Source organism: Trichechus manatus, unplaced genomic scaffold (assembly GCF_000243295.1).
Source record: "Trichechus manatus latirostris isolate Lorelei unplaced genomic scaffold, TriManLat1.0 scaffold00028, whole genome shotgun sequence".
Taxonomy (NCBI): Eukaryota; Metazoa; Chordata; class Mammalia; order Sirenia; family Trichechidae; genus Trichechus; species Trichechus manatus.
The window spans coordinates 19867155-19886307 of record NW_004443964.1 but is presented as its reverse complement, the minus strand read 5'-3'; the positions used below and the strand labels follow the sequence as shown (position 1 = coordinate 19886307).

Here is a 19153-nt window from a genome sequence, read left to right as displayed (position 1 = left end):
CTCACCCAGTCCTGGACCCAAGACCTCCTGCTGTCCTATCCCTGTTCACACAGGCCCACTTGGCCCACTTACAATGAAATGACGGAGCAGAAAGAGAGCTCAGGGGTCACTGAGTGGCATTTTGTGGATAAAAAACCTAAAGGTTGAGAGAAGTGACTTGTTTACATGGCGGGTGAGTGTGAGTCCTAGAAGTGCCCCTTCCACACCCCAGGCCTGTGCCCTGGCATCTCTGCAGAAAGCTGGGGAACGCTTTATGGGCCATAAAGGGCAGTTGAGTGTTACCACTTAGAATGCAGGCTTTGCATCCCGACTTCTCCTTGTACTGGCATGTGACCTTGGGCAGCTCACTTCCCAGATTCCTCATCTGTAAAATGGGAATCATAAGATCTATGATGGTGATGATGATGATACCAACCTGCAAGGCCTGCTGTGAGGGTTCGATGAGGCGTGCCAGAGAAACACTGGTGCCTGCGCAATGACAGCACACCTTCTTTGACAGACCCATGTGAGCGTCCGCTGTATGCCAGGCCCTGGGCTACAGCAGTAAGTGACCCAGACTGGTATTGCCCCCATGGAGCCTGCATTTTCCTGCTCAGTAAGTGTTCTTCATAAGACCAAGAAGGAGAATTAGTTCATTTTGTCTCCCAGGACATCCTCCTTCTGGGTTCTATTTTCTGTTTATGTCCAGTAGACTCTTAGGGATGTTCCAGAACACAGACTTATCTTTCCTAACATGACCTTTAGGTACCAAAATGTTAGCACGGGGCAGGTGACCCAGTCAGCCTCTGCGGTATTGAAGAGTCACCTCTTGTGGCTGAGTTGAACCAAAAAGCCCATAAGCCTAAGGGTGTTTGTTGTTTTGGGATGGGGGTTGAGCCTCCCTGCTTACTGAGTTCTTCCCATGTGTCCCACTCCTCTACTAAAAGAAAGTATTGGTCCTTCAGAAGCACACAGTTTATTTATTTTGCATAGTGAAGAGTAGTCTATGTTTTTAAGGATGATTTTATTCCTCCAGGGGACCCCTGTAATTCATTCAGCTTCCTATTGGTATGTCTGACTATCTCCTGCCCCAAAGGGTTGGGGGTGGTGGGGTCATTAGGAGCCAGGATAGTGAGACCCATTGCTCTGTTATCTGCTCCATGGGGATGAATGAGGGAGCCCAGCAGCCAGATGTCTCATACCCTGGAAATGATCCTTGGTTCTCCTGCTCCTGACTTGGAACCTATGGAAAATTCTAGAAGCAGCTTAAGAAAACCCACCCTCCTGTGCCATCTTCACAATCATTGGTATGCTTGAGTCCATTGTTGTAGCCACTGTGTATTTTGAGTGCCTTCCAACCTAGGGGGCTCATCTTCCAGCACTATATCAAACAATATTCTGTTGTGATCCATGAGTTTTCTTTGGCTAATTTTCAGAAATAGATCTCCAGGCCTTTCTTTCTAGTCTGTCTTAGTCTGGAAGCTCTGCTGAAACCTGTCCACCATGGGTGACCCTGCTGGTATTTGAAATACCTGTGGCATAGCTTCCAGCATCACAGCTACAACCTTATATGAAAAAAACAAATAGCACAATTACAACTATGTTTTTTAAATTCATAAAATAAAAGATTGGAAGGAAATCCTAAGCCTTTGCAAATCCATAGATTCATGGAAACAGACTTATTTGCACAAGCATTTGGCTTTTCCCTGAGTTACGCATCCATTAAAAGTCAAGTTCTCATACCACAAGTTAACTGCCTTTTCAGATGTGACCAACATGTTCTCTTTTGCTTCAAGGCCATTTTTCACAAAACAATCACATTTTTACCCCTTCTCAAGAGTTCCCACCTGCTCCATGGTGACTGAGAACAGCAGAGCCGTGTTGAGATGGGGGTGGGATTCGGGGAGCATTAGGTCCACACTCTAGTATCTCACCCCTCCATGGCACCCCAGAGCAAGACAGGTTCAAATTTATTTTTCAGTCAAATGACACATTCTGTCTGTCCTGAACTTTCAAGCTGTTTACGACTGGTCAGAATTCCAAAAACTTAATCTGTGACTGTCCAGAAGTCTTGTAGGCCAGGATGTTAACAGTAGTTATATACAAAGGAAAGGTTGAAAGAAAATGAAGGCAACCTAAGAAGTTAGGCACAGTAGAAGATAACATTGGGAAATATATTTTAAAGAAATTTTAAAAGGTTAAAAATAAGTAAATGGGCTATTTTTTGCAATTCTTCTGAAGTCCAAAATGATGTCAAAACAACAAGTTAAAACATTAATTAAACGAAAGGTTAAAATCTAGGGTGAAAAACTTAAAGTAAAAATAATGAAATACTATAAGGATGTAAAATAAATCAAAACATAGACAGTTGACATTTTTAAAGAGTAAGGAATAAAAAGCAAGACCAAAAATTATACAAGTTTAAAGAGAGGAAGTGAAAGTAACTAGAACAGGGGTGGGGGGTAAAAGATAAGGATAAAAAGAAATATAAAGTAGAAAACAGATAATTTAAAAGGAAGATGTCTTAGTTATCTAATGCTGCTATAACAGAAATACCACAAGTGGATGGCTTTAACAAAAAGAAATTTATTCTCTCACAGTCTAGGAGGCTATAAGTCTGAATTCAGTGTACCAGCTCCAGGGGATGGCCTTCTCTCTCTGTCAGCTCTGGGGGAAGGTCCTTGTCATCAGTCTTCCCCAGTTGAGGAGTTTCTCAGCCCAGGGACCCTGGGTCCAGAGGATGCGCTATGCTCCTGGTGCTTCTTTCTTGGTGATATGAGGCTCTCATGTCTCTCTGCTCACTTCTCTCTTTTATATCTCAAAAGAGATTAGCTCAAGATACAACCTAACCTTGTAGATTGAGTCCTTCCTCATCAACACAACTGCCACTAACCCCATTTCGTTAACATCATGGAGATAGCATTTGCAACACATAGGAAAATCACATCAGATGACAAAATGGTGGACAATCACATAATATTGGGGATCATGGCCTACCCAAGTTGACAGATATTTTAGGGGGACACAATTCAATCCATGACAGAAAGTATCCAAATAAAAGACAGGACAGTGAAATTACAAAGGTAAAAACGTAAAATAATGTGGTAATTCAAAGCAACACAAACCAGAGCAAAATGGCATGTTTAAAAGTCCAGAAATTCAAAGGTATGAGTGATTTTTAAAATAAAAATATATTCTAAATAAAGATGAAGACCAAGTATAAGAAAACGAGTTTCCAGCAGGCTCTGTTGAGCTGAAGTAGCATCTCCCAGCTGGGGGTTTTTGGGGAAGGGAGTGGCATGTTGCTCTTTAGCCCCAAACCCTCACACTCTCACACGACCCCCAGTGAGCCCTAAATTCAGGACTTATCAGGCCACCAGGAGAACCGTCCTGAGAATGCACACCTGAGGGTCCTAATGAACGCCAATGAGTGAAGGCCACAGCGCTGACCTCCAGAGAGGCTTGCTGAGCTCAAACCTGAGGGAATCATGACACCCACATCAAGAGTTGGTTTGCCTGTGCCGTGCCGTGTGCTTGAACAATCACTTACCTCCCTGTGCCTCATTTTCCTCATGGGAGATGCCCGGCTGATGCCCTCCCTCTCCTCTTCATAAAAAAACAAAAACAAAAACTTCTAGTCAGCAGCATTTATTTTTTAATGAAGTAGAAGGAGTGCTTGACTGGGAATAATAGCAAGTCAGGCTTGCTGAATCTGCCTCATCTGGTGGTTTTGAATATGGACTGAAGTGACAATCACAGTGCTGTAGAGTCAATTCCAACTCATAGAGGTGACATTAGTGAATTAAAAGCACACAGAAAGGTAAACAACACTTTGGCAGGGATGGAATTTTGGGGGTGAGGTGGGGTTAGGAGAGGCAGACATCCTGCCTGCAATGAGCTGGAGAGGGGGCACCTTCCTCTGCCTCCCACCCCCAAGCACTCCAAGGGATTCGCTTAGGTCCCTCAGCTCGACATCACAGCCCTCATCCTCCCATCTTCCTTCTCCAGGTGAGCCTTGAACCAGGATGGCTGAGCCCCGCCAGGAGTTCAATGTGATGGAAGACCATGCTGAGACGTATGAGCTGGGGGAGAGGAAAGATCTCCCCTCTCAGGGAGGCTACACCCTGCTGCAAGATCACGAGGGTGATGCCGACCATGGCCTGAAAGGTTAGTGGACAGCCACGCACCCCAGGTCCAGGGCGCCTTGGAAATCACAGTCAACCCACTTGCTTTGGAGAGGGTTGGCAGAAGGGTTCAAATCCAGATTTTTAAAGGGTTTTAAATAGCTCCATTGTGTTGGATTGTCAAGCCAGTGAAGCCTCATTCATTTGGATGGGCCAAGATAACTCAAAATGTGAGGTTATTTGAAAATTTGCCTTTCCAAAGGAGAGTTTACCAGATGAGTGAATGTAGTATGGCGAAGATTACAGGGACCTTGTCAACCCAATTAATACAGGCTGCACTCTTGAGTCTTTAGTCACACCTGTTAACCTGCAAATTAGCAATATCCCTTAGCATGCAAAATACATGGCTTTTTACCCATGCAAAATACATTATTTTTATCTCTTCCTTAAATCAGACTTTGTTGTTGTTGTTGGGTACCGTCATGTCAATTCTGACTTCTGGTAGTCCTAGGTGACAGAGTAGAACTGTCCCATAGGGCTGCCTAGGCTGTAATCTTTACGGGAGCAGATCATCAGGTCTTTTCTCCCACAGAGCGGCTGCTGGGTTCAAACCACCGACATTTCGGTTAACAGCTCAGTGCTTAACCGTTGCACTACCAAATCAGGCCTATCTGGTCCCTATTTGGCAAGAATTGGGTAGCTCTGGGATTCTTCACATACTCAAATTAATAAACTACGTCAGCTTCTAAATATTCTGTAATTTAGTCATTTGGCCAAATTGGTGTGGTCTCCTCCCCTCCCCTTCCAAACAAATGTGCTTCATTTCACTGTCTGACCACCATGTTTGGGAACCCAGTGGAGCACGTAGAAGCCTTTCTCCCATGCCCCATGGCCAGCCTCCAAGTTACTGTAGGGAGCAGGGCCCATTGTATTTACAGGCAAGGTAGGTTGGTTTAAAAATTAAGTTAAAAACATATATTATACATTCTTCAAAATAACTGCCCAGTATTCTTCAAAAGTATTGTGGTCATGAAAACAAAGAGAGACTATGGAACTGTCGTAGGTTGGAAGAGACTAAGGAGCCATAATAACTAAATGCAGTGAAGGATCCTGGACCAGATTTTGACATTAATGAGACATGGGTCAAGTTTGAATAAGGTCTGTAGGTTAATTGATAATATTGTATCAAGATCATTGAGCTAAGGTGATGTAAGATGTTAACATTTAGGGACCCTAGGTGAAGGGCATGAGAAAACTCTTTCTACAATTTTTACAACTTTTTTGGGGTCTGAAATTGTTTAAAAATTAAATATATGTGTATTTATATACATATATATATACACATCCAAAACCAAAACCCACTGCTGTCAAGTCTATTCTGACTCATAGCAACCTCATAGGGTTTCCAAGGCTGTAAATCTCTACGGAAGCAGACTGCCACATCTTTCTCCCGAGGAACAGCTAGTGGGTTCGAACTCCCGACTTTTCAGTTAGCAGTCGATCACTTTAACCACTTCGCCACCAGGGCTCCTTATGTATCTAGTACATATATATATTTGCAACAAATTTTCCATAATAATCTACAGTATTGATAATAAGGGATACTGGAGGTGGGGTGTATCCGAACTTTCTGTTCTATCTGCATAATTTTTCTGTAAATAATCATTCTAAAATAAAAAATCCATTTAAAAAAAAATCAGGAAAAAAAGTGATTTTTATCACCCTTACCTTTTTTTCTTTTTTCTTTTATTGTACCTTAGATGAAGATTTACAGAGCAAATTAGTTTCTCGTTAAACAATTAATACACATATTGTTTTGTGACCTTGGTTGCCAACCCCGATGACATGTCAACACTCTCCCCTTCATGACCTTGGGTTCCCCGTTACCAGCTTTCCTGTCCCCTCCTGCCTTCTTGTCCTTGCCCCTGAGCTGGTGTGCCCATTTATTCTCATTTTGTTTTATGGGCCTGTCTAATCTTTGGCTGAAGAGTATCACCCTTACTTTTTGAAAGGGAAACGAACAAGCTTACCAAGTTATTTTGTGCCTCAGTGTTTCCTGAAGTGTATTTGCTAAAACTATTCAGTTCTTTAAGATAAAACAGGATGAGAAGTTGTATGCTAAGAGATTAGATATATATGTATGTGTACGTATATATGCATGTACATATAGCAAATTTTAAGTTGCTAACCTTTTTGAAACTGCTGTGAAAGAAAAGCATTTTAGGATCATTTGTTTATGCAAAGAATATACTTCCCAAGAAAGTAATACCCAAGAGATCTTCATCATTCTTACCAAATTAGCTCTTGCTGCTGGGGATTTAGAATGAGTTACTTCTGTATGGGGAGTGACGGATTTGACTTGGCAGCAGTGTAATTTTTATTAGTGACATTTTAGATAAGTGACAGAAGTCTATTTTGAATAATAACAAGAAACCACATGTTAGAGAACAGAGAGCATATAAGTGGATGCTAAAAATTGGAATAGGGCAGATACGGCCAAAGAGAACTGGAAAGCGGGTGAAAGTTGGTTAGCTGATAAAATAAGGCACCCTAATGAATTAATGGAGTCCCTGAGTGGTGCAAATGGTTAAGCACTCAGTTACTAACCGAAAGGTTGGTGGTTCAAGTTCACCCAGAGGCACCTCGGAAGAAAGACCTGGCAGTCTACTTCCAAAAGATCACAGCCATTGAAAACCCTGTGGAGCACCGTTCTACTCTGCCACACATGGGGTTATCATGAGTTGCAGTAGACCCAATGGCAACTGTTTGTTTGTTTTTGAATGAATTCATAGATGTTGAGGGGTTAACTTGTAATTTAACAAGAATAATGTAAATGATGAGGACTGCAAATGATGAGGGGTGTTTGGGGGACAAGCGTGCTTGGGTCACCCTTCATGCCCATATACTCCTGTGCCTTGGCAGTCAAGGCTGCTAATGACACAAAACCTGGAAGACCATCTGCATGATGCTTCGTCATCATTTCTCCCAAGCCTTCTTGAGGCAGTTTGCAAGTTTCCTTACCTCTTTCTCTGCAAGCTCCAGGACGGGTGGCTGCTGAAGCTTGTTGAGAATTCATCATTCTTATGCAGGATGGGCACAGCAGGGCTAGGGGTTGAGGGTCTGTGTTTTGGCAAAGGGCGTCTGATCTCACTGTGGACTTGAACACCACTAGCCTATGCACAGAACCAGCCCCTGGACCTGAAACTGACTCTAAGGCTGTCCCCCACCGCAGGTAGAGAGGCTTTCTTGGAGCCCCCCAGAGCCTCCCTGAGTTCTTATCTCTGGCTTGCACTTCTGGATGTGGCTGTAGTGGGGACCCCGGGGAGATCAGAGCCTGTGGCAGATCTGGGTCTTGCTCAGGATGCAGCTCATGTCCACTTCAGATAAGCGTCCCCTGTACTTTTGTGCTTCTCCTTATCTTGAAGCCATTTTCAGCACCTTCTTTACCCACAACTTGGCCTTTACCCTTTGATACTTCAGTGCTGGGTCCCCCTGAAGTCACTAGCTCTGGAATGTCCTCTAGCCTCACAGTTGTGACTTTGCCGAGGCATAATGACATCTGAATCTCTAGCTCAGGAAACCTGTCCCCTTCACCCACAGGACATCTCCACTGAATGTCCCAGCCACCCCTGAAACCTAACAAATCAAAACCCTGCTCCATGCTCCCCTCTCTCTGGACCATTCCTGGTTTCTCCACTGCTGTCAGTGGCACCACCATCAACTAGTGGAACAGATGATCCATTAGCCCTTCATCACACCCTGCACAACACCCCGGGGATCTTACCCTCCATTACGCCGACCCAGACCGTCTCGCCACAAACCATGATTATGCAAAAACAACAACCTTCTTGGCCTGGACACCCTCCTCCCTTCATCCTGTCATCCACCAACAGGCAAAAGCCACTCCTCAAAGCTAGGGCCAGCAAACTGTGGCCCGCAGGCCAGATCTGGCCTCCAACCTGCTTGTATCCAACCCTTGAGCTGAGAATGGGTTCTACTTTCTCATATGGTTGGGGAAAAAAATCCAAAGAAGAATAATACTTCATGACACATGACACTTATATGAGATTCAAACTTCAGTGTCCATAAATAAAGTTTTATTGGAACACAGCCATGCTCATTTGTTTATGTATTGTCTGTGCTTGCTTTCACGCTACAATGGCACAGTTGAGTAGTTGCAGCAGAGACCTATGGGCCACAGAGCCTAAAATTTTACTCCCTGGTCCTTTGCAGAGTGTGTTGACCTCTGCCTTCAGGCATTTATTTTAACAAATTGAACGCTGCTGTGGGCAAGGCTGGGGCCAGGGACTGCAGAGAATACAGGGCAAAGTTTTATGCCTCCAGGAGTTTATAGGCTTCAGGCCAGGATGAAAAAGGTAGCAAACAATGCTGTTGGTGTGGTAGAGGTTGAGTACCAGTGTGTGGGGGACACATAGTCTGCAGGAAGGGCTGGACAGAGGAGTTTGGGCAGGAATGATCAGAACAATCTTCAGGGTGGAAGCGAGTTTGAGCAGGATTCTGAAAGGCAGGTGGGACTTCAGGAGGTGTGGGAGGTTCAGATGGGGAGAATAAGTGCATCCAACAGCTAGGAGCCAGGAAGACCCCAACCTGTTTAGGGGTCCTGAGAAGATGGCTTTGAGACTAGAAGGCTAGCAAAATGGTGGTATTTTGTATAAAAATACAGTTTTAAAAGCACATAAAAATTAAAATACAGCAGGTGAGGCAGGAGGAGGAACAGATAGGAAGAAACAGATGGGGGACTAGTTCAGGGCTCACTCACGAGGTCAGTGAATGGGGAGGGACGTGTCCACAGGTGTGCCAGGGCCTGAGGACCTGAGCTCCAGAGGGAAGTCAGGATTCAGGGGACAGTCTAGGGAAACTCAGCACAGAGATGCGGGGTGATGCAATGGGAAGGATGGCTTCTCGGAGAGGGAGTGAAGGAGCAAACAGAGTGGAAGTCAAAGCCTCCAGCAAGTCCCACAAATTAGAGAGAGGGAGGACGAAGAGGAACATCATCATGAACCTGAATCAACCCTGGCAGAACCTTCCAGACCCACCCCTCTCCCATCATTTACAGAAGCTTTGTCACCAAGAAATATGTCTGATTACATATAGAAAGAAGCCCCCAAATAGAGGCGTCAACAAGATATAGGGGTTTATTTCCTCTCACATAATGGAAGTCCAGAGGTAAATAGTCAGGGCTGGTGTGAGGCTCCATGTTGTTTGGGGGAGGGGTGCTCAGTCCCCTCCTGTCTTTGTCTTCCGTCCTGAGCATGTGGCTTCCGTCTCCAAGGTGTCTCATGGTTCATAAAGGCCAACGGAAAAGGAGGACGGCGGATGGGCACAAAGAAAGCTCCCCCCAGCTGAGTTGGCCTTCTTTACTGATATTTCCTGGATGTCCACTTCAATGACTTCCTCTAATGTCTCATCACCCACCTCTGCTGCACAAGAGGCTGGATGAGCTGACCCTTTAACTGGGTGCAGCACCATCCTGAATCAAATTAGAGCTCTGTAACTGTGAAGGGTGGGGAGAAAGGACACCATGTAGCCACAAAGGGGTGTTTGTAATTTCCAAAAGTCCCCATGTGCTTACTGAGGTGTTCATCTCATGTGGAGTGTGACTACAAAGTGACGCTTGACTTTTCCCAGTGACGTCACTAGGGTTCATGTCACCCAGGGCGGTAACTCATGGTTTCACCCCTCAACGGACCTCCTCCCGTACCAGACCATACAGAATCCTTAGTAATTTTTTTTGTACTAATGTTACTCATAAATCGTAATTCCCGTATATCACCCCTTCTTTTCCTTTAACTACTACTTCAGTCTCAAAAAAATTATTGCTATAGGTTCACAAATACTAATTACCACAATATTGTACCTAAAACTCCAGAAAATTTGACAAATTCAGTGACTATAAAAACACTGGTAGCAACGAAAACGACAGCGTGCTTGTAGCGCGTGCAGACGAAACCACTTGATTCAAAGCATCTTTGTAATTGGGTAATAATGACAGCTCTGACCGGAGGGCACTAGAAGATTCAAAAAGTAAATTAGCATAGAGTTTTAGCCTTGTAAGTATATTGATACATGTAATCTGGGCTTACGAAAAATGTTTTTGTTGTTATTACTAACGAAAGGGATATTTTTATAAAAAAATAATAAATCTCTACTAAAACACTGCACAAAAATTTTGTAGACAGTGATTTTGGTGTCACCTCTCTGACAATGTCACCTGGTGCAGTCCACACCCCCCACACCCCCCATACCCCCCTAGTGATGCCACTGACTTTTCTTTAGATGGCCAGAGCCTGTAGGTCCATCTGGTTCAATAGTTAGCTACCTGCCCAGGAGCCCCCAGGGACTCGCAGTCAACATCTGCATCACTATCACCACCTCCATTAGCAACATCATCAAAAAAATACTCAGGTTCCTGTTAGTGAGCAATGCTATACTGGGCCCTTTAGCCAAGGTGGCATAAAAATGACTGCAATAATAATGGTAATTGCTACCATTTACTCATGGCTTCTCACATGCCAGGCACAGTACTGAGTGCTTTAAATAAGCTTTAAGTGGTTTCATGCTCACAGCAGCCCTGTGAAAAGGTAGGTTAGGTAACTTGCCCAGAGTCCCACAGGATGTGAGCCTCCACCTGCCTGACTTCAGAGGCTGCCGTCTATATCCCTGCCTTCCAAACTTCAGTCTAAGCCATGAATAGGACCATTAGATAGCGGAGGTAGCCTATTCAGCCAACATGTGCATGAAGAGTGAGGAATCTATCACACAGAGATAAGTGAGTCCATTGGGCTAAGATCTGAGGAGTGTTGACCTAGTGGCTGAGATGCCACTTGGAAGACTGGAGAGGACTTTCTGGGCACACAGGGCTGCTTTGGAGAAGAGAGAGGGTAGGACTGGGCCTGGGCGACAAAGGATGGAGGGTAGAGAGGTGAGGACAAGGGAGGGAAGACCAGGCAAAGGAGAGCTGAGGCAAAGAAGATGAATGGAAGGTCCTGGCAAAGAGCTCAGAAAGTGACAGGAGCTCTTCATGTTACCATCTAACCATCCATATATCCATCCATCCAGTTATCCATCCCTCCATCCAGGCAGAGTAGTTTCAGCTATGACTTACTGTGAGGCTCTCCTGACGATAGTTCAGGTGGGACTGAGCTGGAGAGGAAAGCCTAGGGTTGCCCCCATAAATGCTTGACTCCTTCATCCATAGGAACTGAATCCACAAGTATAAATCCTTATGGTTTGCAGTGCATTTCTACTGATGTTCACTCACAGGATCCTTCCCACAGCTCCAGGAGGAGGCAGGTAGGGTCAAAGTCATCTCACCATTTTATAATTGAGGAAACTAAGAGGCAAGTACAAGGCTAGAAAGACTAGAAAGAGGTAGAATTGGGACTTGAACCCAGACGTCTTGACCCTGGGTCCTGTGCTCTCTAGACTATAACCCCCACTTCCTGTTAGGAGACCTTCAGGAGGACACTCTTCAGCCAGCCCTGGCCCTGCGCTGGTACACGTGGACACAAGTATTTTGCTCTGTGTGTTCGTCCTTTCTCCCTGCATTAGATTGTGTGCCCTTGGTGGCATTTTGGTTCCTTCCAACCACTTGACTATACACAATGGATACTCAAGAAGTACTGACCTGGATTTTAAGACCTTGGCTTGCCTAGCCCTAGGATACTGAATGAAGCATTGATAACCCCATAAAATGACCAGGGCACATTGCTCCCTGGTGGCCATGGTGCCATAGGGAAAGGGACAGTTCAGTCCTTGCATGAGGAAGAAGTAGATTTCATTAAGCCAACAAAAGCTGCCTTACCAATGACGTGCATGGTGGAGGGTTTGGATGTCAACTTTGGGCCTCTCTCACCCAGGCTTCTGAAAGTACAGTTTTCTTGTAGACAGCCACATCTGACATTTCAAATATGACTCACAGCTTGTTTGTCTATGCTTGGAGATCTTTCTGTGCAAGGAATCTCATGAAGTCCAGACACGCACCCAAGTGTCCATTTAGCAGCAGGCACTGGACCTGCCCTGAGCAAATTCCTTCTCAGAGGAAGGAGTTGGATCGCTGAGTGTTTTTCCAGGTGTCTGTTTGTCATTAATGAGAGACTTAATATTTCTAATAAGGAAAGACAGAGCAGCAGGTTCAACACAGCAAGCTTGCTGGTATCTGCTACTGACTGTCAATATAATAGCCTCTGCCTCAATTGGAACCACTAATAGATTAAAAGGCAATTTCTCCTCTCACCCAGGAGCAAACACGTCACCTGCATCTTTGCCCAATGGCCCTGGTTTGGGGGCATGGTTGTGTTGGATGGGGGTGGGATTAGTCCCCTTTGTGGCCATTTCATCCATCTGGGCTCTACACTGGGTGATTTTCAGCTTCAAAAGACATTGCTCCCCGAGTTCCTCCTGAGGTCTAAAGGATGGGTGGGGAGAGGCAGCTGTTCTGAGGGGCTCACTGTGTATGTTCCAGAATCTCCCCTGCAGACCCCCGCTGATGATGGATCTGAGGAACCAGGCTCTGAAGCCTCTGCTAAGAGCACTCCGACAGCCGAAGGTGGGGCCTCCCTCCTCCCATTGCTTCATTCAAACAGCTCCCTCCATGCGTCCAGCCTGTGCTTAGCTGTGCTTTGAGCCCATACGTGCCACCTTTCCTGGCTGCATTTGCTGCTACCTCCTGCTGTGGCCAAAAGATGTGCTTGTTCTGCTTTGCAGGCCAGGGGTCAGGCCCCAGAGTGTTGCAGGAACCCAGCCCAGCTTTCACGTCATGCTCGCTGGTGCCAGGTGTGGGCATCCTCTATAGTGTCTGTGCTTTGGAGGCAGCCACCCTTGGAGAGGCTGGGATTCGTGGCAGAGCAGGCCCCAAGCACAGTTCCACAAAATCCCCTGTTCTGTATCAGTCATCCTTCAAAAATTCCTTCAGAATCCCCTACCTTGCTCTTCTTTCATGAGCCAGCAGGTCTTGGAGCAGGATTTTGGATGAGGGGAGGGGCAGGTCAGTGCATGTGTCCAAGCCTACACTTTCAGGACAGGTCTTGGTTTGGTATCTTTCATTTCTTGGGCTCTGTGCTTGTTCTGGGCCTCTGGACTTTGACGACAGTATTTGTTCGGCCCTTCTAACCTGTCCTCTCCATACATTTGGTGTCTGGCTCATTATAAAGCTCCTTATGTTTTTCCTGAAGTGTTTCTTGGTCCTGATTTTGACCATCTTCTCTTGTGTCCCATCTGTGTCAGTCAAGACTGAGTTTGGCTGCAGATAACAAAACCCAACTAACTGTGGCATATATACGAAGAGGTTTATTTGCCTCGCACAATAAGATGTCTGGACTTAGGCAGTGGCTCTCCAGTGTCATTGATGCTCTTCTATCTTTTATCTTCTACCATCCTTTGTGGGTTGGATTGTTGCTTCATGGTTGCAAGATGGCTGCTGCATTTCTAGACATCACATCTGCCTTCTAAGCAGGAAGAAAGTAGCAAAGCAAAGTGGCCAAAAGGACCCTGACCACCAAATATGCCTTCCCCCCTGCTTATTTTAAAGCAAGCGCTTTCCTGCAAGCCTTACTAGGCAGACTTCCACTTATGTCTTATTGGCCAGAACTGGCTCTCGTGTTCAGCCCTGGCTGCAAGGGAGGCAGAGACATTGAGCATTTTGCTTTTCAGCCTCTTCAGTAGAAGAAATCAAGGGAGAAGGGAATTGAGAATGGCTTTTGAGTAACCAGTCTGCTGTATCTGCCCCTCCATTTCTCCCTCCTCCCTGAGAAGGTTCAAGGTTCCATCCTCAGCACTTCTCCAGGCCCTGCCCATTACTTTGGATGCTGTGTCACAGGGTGAGATTCTGGCCCCAGCATTTCCCCAAGCTTCCATCTTGGGAATAATTCAGAAAGTGACTGTCAAGTACAACCAATTGCCTGGTACAATGGTGCCATCTGTGGAGGATGTAGCAGGCATGGCTCTTACCCAGTGGTTCTTAGCTCGGAGAGGAGAATATCAGGTCAAATTCTCTTTGCTCCTCTTCTTAGAGCAGGTGACGCAAGATGTTTCCTGCTGATCTTGTTAGGACAGTTTTGCAAGTTGCCTCCCGCTCTGAGAAAGTCCCAAAACCCCAGTTCCAGATCTCGTGCCAGTCTCCCTGGTCAGGGTTTTCAGTGCTGCCACTGGCATTATTCTGGAAGAAGAGTCTTCCGACCAAGTCTCACCATGCTTCAGACCACAGACATCCAAGAGCTTTGGCTCCCGTCCCACAGGGAGGCGCCCTGCTGGGGCTGGGCTCTGCCCGGCTGCTCTACCTGCACCCGAGGCGACCGTAATTAAAGTGGACTTCACCTCACTGCCGTGGGCCCCTGGAAAGCTGCCGAAGCTGACAACTCCTACGATTGCCAGGAATGGCCGGGGAGCGTACCAGGGCATTGCTCGGGGAGAAATGCTGGTTTGGTAGTGCTCACCTTGGTGAGAGACTGACAGCAACTCCTGGTGTGAGATCTTCACCTTCCTGACTCTGCTGTGAAGGCAGACTCATCTGCAGGCCTGGTGCCAAGTGCCTGACTCTGGACAGGACCGGGCCTGTTCATTGCCACCTAGGGGACTCTGTGCTTCTGAACCATGGGTCATGGTTCAGGGTGGGATGGGGGTCAGAGCTGGAAGAAATCTTGGAGGTCATCTGGAGGTGACACTCCTGTTTTGCAGATGAGAAAACTGAGACTCAGAGGGACCAAAGGACTTGCTCAAAGCCTCACAGCAAAGCCATAGGCTCCCAGCCCTAACCCAAGTTCCTGCGCTGCCTTAGGGCCAATTCCATCCTCCTGCCTGGCCTTAAGGTCAAAGGGCTGTGCGCAATCAGCTGGTTTTCAATCTTTCTTCTTTAAAAATGCCTGGGGCCATCCTCAGCAGTCTCTTGCTGCGGTGGTTCCATGGGGTCTGCCCCCAGCTTTCCTGACAGATAGGCTGGGCGTTTCATGAGCCTTGCCGCTCAAATAGAAATTAACTTGCCTGCCAGGGAGGTGTTGGGCAGGACAGGCTCTGAACCCTGCTTTGTGGGGTTGCTTTTTTGCCCGCGGCTGCGTCCCCTCCTTCTTCCCCCTCCCGCACTGCTCCGCACGAGAAGCAAAGGGGAGGGGCTTGGCGTGGCTTGTCCCAGCCCCTCTAAGGGCATTCTTGGCGGTCTCCAGACGTGACAGCGCCCCTAGTGGATGAGAAAGCACCCGGCGAGCAGCCTCACACGAAGATCCCAGAAGGAACCACAGGTGAGGGTGACTCCCTGAGAGAGGGCTTTGGGCCCAAGGGCTCCACTGCTGATGGTGGAGGCCCCAGCTGGGTGCCCTGGCTGATCTGCTCGAGTATGGGGGTGTGCATTGGGATTATCCAAGTCTCCAAGTGAGGCAAGCATGTGGGCAGGACAGCTTCTGGGAATCTTGGATCATAAGGGGCTTGATGCACTGATGCCCTGGTGGTTCTGTGGCTTACTGGCCAGCCTTCTGAGGATTTGGGGCTTTCTGAATCCTCTTGGCCAGTGATCAGTTCTAGAGAGTTCCAGAGAGTTCTGGAGGGTTCTCTGAGGAAGGCTGGTGGCAGATCCCTGTTGTCTTTACACCTGAGATCAGTCTACCTTCCTTCTTGGACTCTGCCCAGAAGCAGGGTCACCTCCCAGGGGGCAGTTCCCCCCAGGAGCACCTGAGCAGGCAGCAGAGTCCAGATGACTGAGCATACATTTTGAGGATCCTAATTGGGCAGTCCCTGAGGAAAGGAGATGTAGGTAGTCTAGCATCTATTTCTGGAACTCTGTCGCCTTTGCAAACACAGCTGCATAAAACAAGCATGACAAGACTGTTTTGTCAACACAGATGACAGGGAATAGGTCAGATGAGACACTGGCCAGAAATAGCACTGGACTCAGGGCTGCCAGATTCGATCGGGAGCTGCCCAGCCCGGCTGCGGGTGCTGTGGGCAGGACTTTAGGGAATGGCCAGCACAGCCTGGTGCTCTCATACCATTTCCTGCATGTCCTCCGTACTGGGCTCACGTAAAGTTTCCAGCATTGGCTTGGCAATTCAGAAGGTGCCCAGTAGCTCAACAAGAAATGTAGACGAGTTCTGGAGAGAATTTCAGCAACAGTGGAGAAGAAGAAGATGTCCCCGGTCAGGAGTTTGTCTTTCCTCCCTAAAGATGGTGCTCACTGCAGCCGCTTGGGAAGCCTGCGGCATTTTCTAGGGCTCCGTGCACTGAGGACACCTACTACAGAGGCCCAAGCAGCACTACCTCCAACTCCTTCCAAGTACATTTCTTCTTTGTGAAATGGTAGAGAATTGTGTCTTCTGAGATGGGTGGAGGGGACCGTTCTCAAAGCTGGGCAGGGCCTCATTCTCAAGCGCGAAGAGCACTGAAGGTTGTGGAACAGACTCATGGGGTGAGGTCATGAGCAACTTTATGTTTGTCTCCCACTGTTCCTTTATCATTTATTCTGTGGGAGAAATTCTTCTCCTGCCCAGTATGAAAGCTCTAGCTAACTCTGGACTTTTCGATGACTCCTAGGTAATCAAAAGTACTTTAGTCTCCATAAGTCACAAAGCTCATTAGAATGTCCAGTCCCCTGTAGCAGTCGAAGCTCCTAACTTCACTCAGAGTTGCAGCCGCTCCCGTCGGGGCTGGAGTGGGTTGGGGGAGAGTAAGTGGAGCAGGGAAGCTCTTACTGGATTGGCACTTGTGTGAGCTGGCTTCATGCTGTCTGCACTTAGTAGGTGTTTAAAGTTGACTCTTTCTCTCCTAGGAACCTTTTTTGAATTCTTCCAGACTCTTCCTCCCAGTCCTTCACCATCCCCAGTTATCCTTACCTGAGGATCCCTTCGTCTGCACTTTATTCCAGCAGAAATATACTCTCTTCTCGGCCCCTAAAGATCTACCTCTAGCCTCAACTCTGCTGAGGTCTGCTTGCTCCTGTTGGTGGCCCTCTTGGACATGATCTAAGGTGTCCTCAGGCTCTCCCTAACCTGAACACATATTAGATCCTTGGGAAACTCGCAGACATTCTTTTCCCAAACAGTTTGGGCCCATGACTGATAGCTGGTATGCGGGACTCATTTTGCTCTGCTACCATCTCTCACCCTCTAGTTTTCACAGGTGGGATTCTGACAGCAGTCTGCCGTGTCCCCTCACCATAGGGGACACACATCAAGCTCTCTAAGTGGTGCCTTGATACCTTTTTGCTGGGTTTGAGATGAAGGTGGCCATTCCCCCCAACCCCAGTTTGGGAGGAAACTCACAGCACACAAGTCACTCTCTCCAAAGAAATCCTCCTCAAAGCTCTTCTCCCCTCTCTACCTTCTGGACTCTTTTATGTCCTCAGTGTGGTAGGAGGTTTCAGAGTTGGGTAGACATTTTTTCACCTATTTGTGCTTACTAATCTGTAGTGAACAATTTCAAAAACCCATGCGAAATTGTTCACTACAGATTAGTAAGTAAGCACAAATAAGCCCATGCTTACCTTGCTTACTGGGTAATCTGTCCCTGTCAGGGACTGTAAATTTTAAAAGAGGTTTTGATTCTGAAGAAAGGTGCTGTGGGGTTGGAAAAGAAACAGATGCCAACCATACCTAGAAGCAGAATCTTTGATGTGGTGAAAAAATGTGAAATTGCTCACTACAGATGATCCGGTAAGCAAGGTAAGCACTGTGCTTACCCTGCCTATTAGATAACCCACTCCTGACAACATGAGTCACTGCCCTGCTTGGATGAGCATGGCACCCTCTAGTTACCTTGTAAAATACTCTTCGGAGACATATAGAGGTCTGTGATGTGATGAGACCCCTGTCACACATCCTCCCACCTTTGGTTTCTCTTGGCGCCTCCCTTGTTGGGTCAGGGGGAGTTGGGGGATGTCACTGCCTCCGTTTTCTGACTCACGACCAGGAGATCGCTGCTCTGTGTTGGCACATGAAAGCAGAGTCGTCTGCCCCGTGCCATGGCAGTGATGTTGCCCTGGAATGCCTCCCTGTGCCCTCTGTCTCGAGGAGTCTATGGTCATTTAACTGGACTTGCTGTCACTCTGAGCCCTTCTTCCATCACTTTGTCAGAAACAAACTCAGACCGAATCTACCCTCAGAGTTGTCCCTCCATTTCAGTCAGCTCAGCCACGCTCAGTGCTATTGTCAGATGGTGGCTCATGGAGCTGTAACTATTGGACCCCATGGGCAGCACAGTATCTTGGCTGTGGGGGTCCAGAGGGTGAGTGCCTATGAGCGGGTGGGTGGTGGGCTTCCTGAGCCCACGGCTGGCCCTTTCCCACCTTGCCACAGCTGCCTGTGACAGCCAACTGGCCAGGTGTTTATGAGGCCATGATGTGGCTGTCGGGAACTCAGGAAATGTTCTTTTCCCCAATCCCAACTCTCCATGGTGGGCTTGTGTTGGACAGTGGTGGTAACTTTGCATTTCTGCTTTAGGCAGTGATACTGGGTCATCACTGGTGCCTCTTAAGATGTCTGGGAGATAAGACTGATGGTCAATCCTGTAGACTTCTCTCAGAGGTGGTAGCCCTCTCTCTGTCACTGTCTATCAGTGTATCTTGGTTCTTCTGGTGTTATGAGGCCAGTGCATGTCAATGGGTGACCAACTTGTGTCCTAAACTCTTTCTTCTAGAGAACTGTTTTCGTTGTCCTATAGCAATATCTCGATTTTTCATGATGCAGAAATTGGCGTTCTAGGTATTAAAGCTTGTTTGTTGTGGTACTATTGTGATCAGGAACTGTTGTCAGTCTTCTTTGTTTTGGGTGAGTGGTGACTCCCTAACCAGGAGCTCAAGACACTCCAGAAGCTGCTCACAGGTGCTGCTGCCCTCCCTCCAGCCAGGTAGCGTATGTTCTGGGCTAATGTGGTTATAGGGGTTTGTCCAGTAGTTTATAGGAAAGAAACTCAACAGCTTTTGGGCACCTACCATATGCCAGGCACTTTGCTAAACATGTGCACGTGAATTATCTTATTAACCCTCACCACCGTCCTACAAGATGAAGGATGAAGAGATATCATCACCTTGGGGTTCTCAATGAGGAAAC

General features: G+C 47.0%; 1 protein-coding gene across 8 annotated transcripts in view; it reads left to right on the top strand.

Moving 5' to 3' along the window:
* The first annotated feature begins 3984 nt into the window (after nt 1-3984).
* The window catches only part of MAPT (microtubule associated protein tau), a 55768-nt gene continuing 40599 nt past the window's right edge, over nt 3985-19153 (top strand). For 4 of the 8 annotated variants that reach the window (XM_004374255.1, XM_004374253.1, XM_004374252.1 and 1 more), the window contains exons 1-3: nt 4005-4146; nt 12589-12672; nt 15281-15355. In XM_004374255.1, coding sequence (XP_004374312.1) covers nt 4005-4146; nt 12589-12672; nt 15281-15355 — 301 coding nt within the window. Of the gene's footprint in view, nt 4147-12588; nt 12673-15280; nt 15356-19153 lie in introns of all 8 variants that reach the window. The other 4 variants (XM_004374257.1, XM_004374254.1, XM_004374258.1 and 1 more) reach the window with 2 other exon arrangements.